Here is a 7160-nt window from a genome sequence, read left to right as displayed (position 1 = left end):
CCTAAAGATCTGGGACCAGGGTATGTAGTAATTTTATATGTTGTATCAGCATTTTATATAATGTGTTTCAGGATAAGTTTCAATGTCACGTGCACAAGTAGAGTGAAATTCCTTTCTTGCAAACTCTTAACCCAACAATGCAGTAATCAATAACAAACATAATACTAAAAATAACAAGGTATAACAAAAACATACAATAAATAAGAACACAAGAAAGTAAGTAAGCATACTAAATAAGTGCTGCCTATGAAGCCTATAGCCTGTATTCATAGTGTCTGAGTACGAGTGCTGATTTAGGATCAGGTCCCGCCCTCTTAATTTATTATGATCTAAAAGGTTAAACTGATCCTAGATCGGCACTCCTTCTCTAAGACACTTTATAAAGGCCCTGATATCTGTCTTCTCTTGGCTTCTCTGCAGGACAGTACAACCTCCCAGCTGGTGTAGTATTCTCAATGCCAGTGAGCTTCCAGGATGGTAGATGGTCCATGTTGTCTGATGTGATTGGTGATAAGAGGGCCAAACTGCAGATTGCCGCAGACCAACTCAGGGAGGTGAGTATAGTAACTAGGACACAGACACAGCAATCACATGGTGTCTCATAACTTAGTATGCTTCTGTGCCAATGTTTTTAGATTATTTTCCAGGGCCTTTAATATTTCAATTGAATCCAATTAAATCCCAAATATTTTTAGGAGGGAGGCACAGAGGTAAGTGTGTGTATGGGGGGGAGGAGAGAGATACCAAATCTTTACTAATAGTAGGGGAAACATCTGTACTGCATTGCCCTCATTCCTTTGGATAAATAGATTTTTTTTCATGAACTTTTAATTGCAAAGTAATGTTCCTTTTGTGTTTATACTATCCCAAGGAGAAAGATTGCATGAATTTACACTACTTTCTGAAGCGCTTCCTGTCGGAGTTGTAATATGTTTGTTCAAAATAAACAATGCTCTTTATACTTTTTTGATAAAGACATGACATTTATTTGCATATTAAAGTTATTCAAGGTTGAATGTTTCATCATCACTGGACTTCCGGTTGCCCCTTTCCCCACTGTATCCTTCTTCCCCACTGCATCCTTCCCCTTCAACTCATTGTTTGAGCTATGAAGTAATTTTTACATAGTTCATGCCATTCTCATATTCCATGTCTGTAAGCCTTATGTAACTGGTGGGGTGTGAATCCCAAATCGTCCACATCAGACCTAAAAGGGCAAAGGCTGGAACACCAAGGTTCTAGTGAGGAATGTTTGCAGAGTTGCATGTCTCGTTTTCAAGAGGCTCTGCTTGCCAAGTGTTCATGTCAGTACTGTAACATAGCACTTGGCAAGACAGTTCACCATTTGTTCACACTGACACCCTCCAACTGCTTCGAACCAACTAGAAATCATTAATTTTAGACAAGAGTGTCTTAGCTTGCCCATGTACAACACCTTGAGATGTATTTAGACAAAGCCTTTATTTTAATTTTTTTAGCTCAGGCAGTGCAACTACACTTGGACCCCTGTCAGACAGACTTCCGCTGAGGAAATGCACGCCATATGTTAGACCTGCAACTCACCACAAGCGTTTGCATATTTGAGTTGACTCAAAATGGGGGGTGCTGTATTGAAGCCACAGCGCAAAAATCTTGCATTTACAGACACCTTAATGCATAATTTAAAAGTATTTGCACTAAACATAATACAAAAATAACTACATTTTTGGGGGGGAGGGAGAGTACTAATGTTACTGTGCCCACAACAAATACTAAGCGGTAAATAAGTAATTTAGTCCTTAACATTTAATTGAAATACTGTAGAATTCCATTCATTCCTGTGGAGGACTGTGCCTACTGGGGAGTGCCAATATGGCCGACCGGTGGCTTCAAAGCCTCAATGTCCAATATATAGCATCAGCAATAAAGGATATGTAAGTGGGCTGTCTTTTATTTAATTCCCAACCCCCAAACACACAAGAGGCTATAAGCAGCAAAGTGTCAGGAGCAGAGCAGTGCCCCTTGAGCAGTGGAATAGTGCCTTGCACAAGGGGCTGAGTTTTCTGGTGAAGCAGCCATTTCACATTGGGGTCAAAAAGGAATGGCTTCACACACACTACTAATGGTTACATTATGTAACTATTTTTATATCATGGTCCATAGATAAACACTGCATGCAATAACACACACACACACACACACACACACACACACACACATAAACGCAGCAAAAAAAGAAACAGCCCTTTTTCAGGACCCTGTCTTTCAAAAGATAATTCGTAAAAATCCAAATAACTTCACAGATCTTTATTGTAAAGGGTTTAAACACTGTTTCCCATGCTTGTTCAATGAACCAGAAACAATCAATGAACATGCACCTGTGGAACGGTCATTAAGACAGACGGTAGGCAATTAAGGTCACAGTTATGAAAACTTACAGCACTAAAGAGCCCTTTCTACTGACTGAAAAACACCAAAAGAAAGATACTCAGGGTCCCTGCTAATCTGTGTGAACGTGCCTTAGGCACGCTGCAAGGAGGTATGAGGACTGCAGATGTGGCCAGGGCAAGAAATTGCAATGTCCATACTGTGAGACGCCTAAGACAGGCTACAGGGAGACAGGATGACCAGCTGATCGTCCTCGCAGTGCCAGACCAAGTTTAACAACACCTGCACAGGATTGGTACATCCGAACATCAGACCTGCGGGACAGGTACAGGATGGCAACAACAACTGCCCGAGTTACACCAGGAACGCACAATCCCTCCATCAGTGTTCAGACTGTCCGCAATAGGCTGAGAGAGGCTGGACTGAGGGCTTTTAGGCCTGTTGTAAGGCAGGTCTCAGACATCACTGGCAACAACTTTTAATATTTACACATGTTACGTTTGCTTAAAATAAACGCAGTTGACAGTGAGAGATTTATTTTTTGTTGAGTTCACACACACATCATTGCTCACACCCAAGCATTTTTTTCATGTGTATGATAATGATGTAATGTTGATTTAGCCAATGAAATGCATGCGAAGACAAATTCCTCACGTGCTCTGAAGCTTTCTTTTCCCTCGCGCTCTCTCAACGGCTCGCTAGACAGACGCTTACAAAAAGGCGCGTAGTAAAGATTAAAAGAGTCAGATGTTTACAAGTGATCTTGATTAATTTACTCGGAAACTCGATTTTAACATGAGGGAGATTGTTCATCTGCAGGCCGGTCAATGTGGAAATCAGATCGGTGCCAAGGTAAGGGAATTTATTAATGAAAATGTATTGCAAACGCAGTTGAATTTTTCAAAGTAACTAACGTTAGCTAGCTAACTTTGTGTCGCTAGCATGCTCATACGGTAAATCCAAACTAAAGTATTTGGGATTTGTTAGTTAACCAAAGCTAACGTTAGCTATCTGAAATGTGTAGTTGATACGAAGAGTAAAATTCGGTCAACTTTCGATGGCTGCTCGGCTAGCGCCTAACTTTAGCTTGCTAGCTATAACGCTATGAGAAACGTTTACCCGCCCACATGCCACTAACCATTCCAACATACTTTTGCAGTTTTGGGAGGTTATCAGTGACGAACATGGAATAGACCCAACAGGCACTTACCATGGAGATAGCGATCTGCAACTTGAGAGAATCAACGTGTACTATAATGAGGCAACAGGTAACTAACTTTAAAGGATCCTCTATGTACATAGCGGTAATTAACTACATTGTGAAATGTTTTTATATATATTGTAACGACCCAGGGTTTATAGGCGCGGATATCGACTCTGCCGCTCGAGCATGCTTTTACGGCACAGTCGATCGCGTGCTGGACTTCGGGCTAGAAGGTCGAGGGTTCGAGACCTGCTCCCTGCTGTTTCATTACATTGGTGTCAAAAGTGATCGGACCTTGCATCCACGACAGTGCGCGTGCTTGGCCGGTGAGCGCGTTCATATAGGACGTAAGCTAGCGCGAGGACGCGCTCTTTGAAAGAAGGGATTAGTGTAACGACCCTGGGTTTATAAGCGCCGATATCGACTCTGCATGCTCGAGCATGCTTATGCGGCATAGTCAATAGCGGGCTAAAAGGTCGGGGGTTCGAGACCTGCTCCCTGCTTGTTCCATTACAATGTATATACAAATTGAAAGCAGCTAGTTGAAGTGATTTTAAAAGTGTATTTGCGCTTGTAGTAGTGTCAAGTTAAAAAAAAAAAGTATGCTGTGTTCTCTTTAACTAAAGGCCTTGTCTTTTAAGATATACATTGTGATTATCAAATTAAAATATTGACATCAACCTGTCCAGGTTGTAGGATTTGCTTCTGTTCTGTAGTCACATTCTGAAATTGGCTTGCAGTCAGCTGCAGCATTGTATTTGATATTTTGATCTGGGAATGTGCCAGCAGCTCAAGCTTCTCTGTTTATGTGCCAGTGAAGTGAGTTCAGAAAAACAAGGTATGCATCTTATAAGGTTTATGTGAAAACTTTTTATGTTCAAACTCAGAATAAAATAGGCCTGATTTCAGGTAAAAAAAGATTAGGAAAATCGTTCTTGCACAGCATGTAGGCTGAATGTTTAAATTTTACTCATATTAATCGTATTATTGTGTGCATACTCGGTGCCAACCGTGTTCCTATTGGTCAGTCACCAGGATCAGCTCATAACACCAGCCACACTACACGATAAAGGCCCAAAAATTCAGACACTGCTAGAATTTTGTCAGAGCCTATGACCGCACGAAGCGGTACTTAAATTGCCAGACCTAGACCCAGTCACACTTAACGAGCCAAGACGTCAGACAATCGTTTACGACCTGAGAATTTGCCTACAATGTGGACATTTTGTCTAGGACGGAAATAATAGTGGCATAAGACGGCTAAAATCGTAGTCTGCAAAGACCGTAACCAGGTTTCCATCCAACCTTTTTATGCAAGTAAAGTACATGTCATGACAGGCCTGATGGAAACAGAATGTCGGTAAACATTCCAAATGTCGACAACAAAATACGCTAGACTTGGTGGGATCTTTTTGTGTTGGTAAAATAAATTGGTGGTGGAAATGCAGAAATGGCAGTGGAAATGCATCTATGCGTAAATATTGATATAACAACCATCATATCGAAGTAAACTTGGAATCACGCAACATGGTGTGGTCTCCGACTCAGAGAAACAATGCCATTTATTAGGCTACAGATGAGATCTTGATGCTCCTTTCCAATAAATAGAGGGTCTAATTCTGGTGACTTGATGCTTGACTGCTTTTTGACAAATACAAATATTCTCACTCTTATCCATAATAAATCTCATGTAGACTAGCCTACCCGCACTGTTTCTGCAAGCTGTTGGCTTGAGTGCATGTGCCAAGACCAGAGTAGGAACATTTGCTATTTAATGCAACAGTTTGCGATGGAAACACATTGAACTTTAGATTTTTTGGGGGGGGTATATGAACATTTAAGGGAAAAAGTACAATGTTTGTGCGCTACGTTATCACACTGATTTCTATCCGCAACAATTCAGTTTGGTGGAAACACCACTGGTGGGAAAATGCGCATATTTTCTTAATGCGGATTTTACAATATTTGCATAAATCTGTCACAAATTACTGACCCATAATCTGATTGTTCATTTATTTCAGGTGGCAAGTATGTTCCTCGTGCCATTCTAGTTGATCTGGAGCCTGGCACAATGGACTCTGTCCGCTCTGGACCATTTGGCCAAATATTCAGACCGGACAACTTTGTCTTTGGTGAGCAAATGCTTTGAAATTGCAAATTCATTTCACCTTGTCATAGTCGATTCTACCATAGTAATACACTTAGCCTCCATCTCATTGCGTTACTTTTTGTTTGTTTAAAAGGACAGAGTGGTGCAGGTAACAACTGGGCAAAGGGCCATTACACTGAGGGAGCAGAGTTGGTAGACTCTGTCCTGGATGTGGTGAGAAAGGAAGCCGAGAGCTGCGACTGTCTTCAGGGTTTCCAGCTCACCCACTCCCTTGGAGGTGGCACGGGCTCTGGTATGGGTACCCTGTTGATTAGCAAGATCCGTGAGGAATACCCTGACCGCATCATGAACACCTTCAGTGTGGTGCCCTCCCCTAAAGTCTCAGACACCGTGGTGGAGCCCTACAATGCCACCCTGTCTGTGCATCAGCTAGTAGAGAACACTGACGAGACTTATTGCATTGACAACGAGGCCTTGTATGACATCTGCTTTCGCACTCTGAAGCTGACGACTCCCACTTACGGGGACCTCAACCACCTGGTGTCAGCCACTATGAGTGGTGTCACCACCTGCCTGCGCTTCCCCGGCCAGCTCAACGCCGACCTACGTAAGCTAGCTGTCAACATGGTCCCGTTCCCCCGCCTGCATTTCTTCATGCCAGGCTTTGCCCCCCTCACCAGCAGAGGTAGCCAGCAGTACAGAGCGCTGACGGTGCCCGAACTCACCCAGCAGATGTTCGATGCCAAGAACATGATGGCCGCCTGCGACCCCCGCCACGGCCGCTACCTCACTGTGGCCGCCATTTTCCGTGGCCGCATGTCCATGAAGGAGGTGGACGAGCAGATGCTGAACGTGCAGAACAAGAACAGCAGCTACTTCGTCGAATGGATCCCCAACAATGTCAAGACTGCAGTCTGCGACATCCCGCCCCGCGGCCTCAAAATGTCCGCTACCTTCATCGGCAACAGCACGGCCATCCAGGAGCTGTTTAAGCGCATCTCTGAGCAGTTCACAGCCATGTTCCGCCGCAAGGCCTTCCTGCACTGGTACACCGGAGAGGGCATGGACGAGATGGAGTTCACCGAGGCCGAGAGCAACATGAACGACCTGGTGTCTGAGTACCAGCAGTACCAGGATGCCACCGCCGAGGAGGAGGGCGAGTTTGAAGAGGAGGGAGAAGAGGATATTGGTTAGACGGATAAAAGGGATTTTAAAATCAATTAACTGCATTCCATCCCTTGTTTCAGTTTGTTCTTTTATTCTTTCACTGCACAAAGAGCTGCTGTCAGTGTTTAACCTGTTGTAATTGCAATAAATCTTATCAGCATTTTCTGAACTTGTTTGTGTTCCTTTGTAGATGTAAAAGATCAAACTGATGAGCATTTTCTGAAAAACAAGAGAAATTTGAAAATAGGTACCTTTCTTTACAATGCAGTTCTTGTTAAGTGCCTTTATAGATCAAGAAGCAGTAAAAGCATA

At 43.0% G+C, this 7160-nt stretch overlaps 1 protein-coding gene across 1 annotated transcript; it reads left to right on the top strand.

Moving 5' to 3' along the window:
- Window positions 1–3030: 3030 nt before the first annotated feature.
- On the top strand, window positions 3031–7017 carry LOC106574319 (tubulin beta-4B chain). Its single transcript, XM_014150158.3, has 4 exons — window positions 3031–3219; window positions 3527–3635; window positions 5593–5703; window positions 5815–7017. Exons 1-4 carry the CDS (start codon window positions 3163–3165, stop codon window positions 6873–6875), a joined length of 1338 nt encoding a protein of 445 aa, XP_014005633.1. The 5' UTR covers window positions 3031–3162; the 3' UTR covers window positions 6876–7017.
- The last annotated feature ends 143 nt before the right edge of the window (window positions 7018–7160 follow it).

This window comes from Salmo salar, chromosome 16 (genome assembly GCF_965601325.2).
Source record: "Salmo salar chromosome 16, fSalSal1, whole genome shotgun sequence".
Lineage (NCBI taxonomy): Eukaryota > Metazoa > Chordata > Actinopteri > Salmoniformes > Salmonidae > Salmo > Salmo salar.
This window is presented reverse-complemented; position numbering and strand designations above follow the sequence as displayed.

What these genes read in the sequence shown, in the direction of transcription:
- LOC106574319 (XM_014150158.3), top strand. Translation starts at nt 3,163, where the DNA reads ATGAGGGAGATTGTTCATCTGCAGGCCGGTCAATGTGGAAATCAGATC. An exon ending in GAAATCAGATCGGTGCCAAG is followed by an intron (nt 3,220 to 3,526) that starts GTAAGGGAATTT and finishes ATACTTTTGCAG; the next exon opens with TTTTGGGAGGTTATCAGTGA. An exon ending in ACCGGACAACTTTGTCTTTG is followed by an intron (nt 5,704 to 5,814) that starts GTGAGCAAATGC and finishes TTTGTTTAAAAG; the next exon opens with GACAGAGTGGTGCAGGTAAC.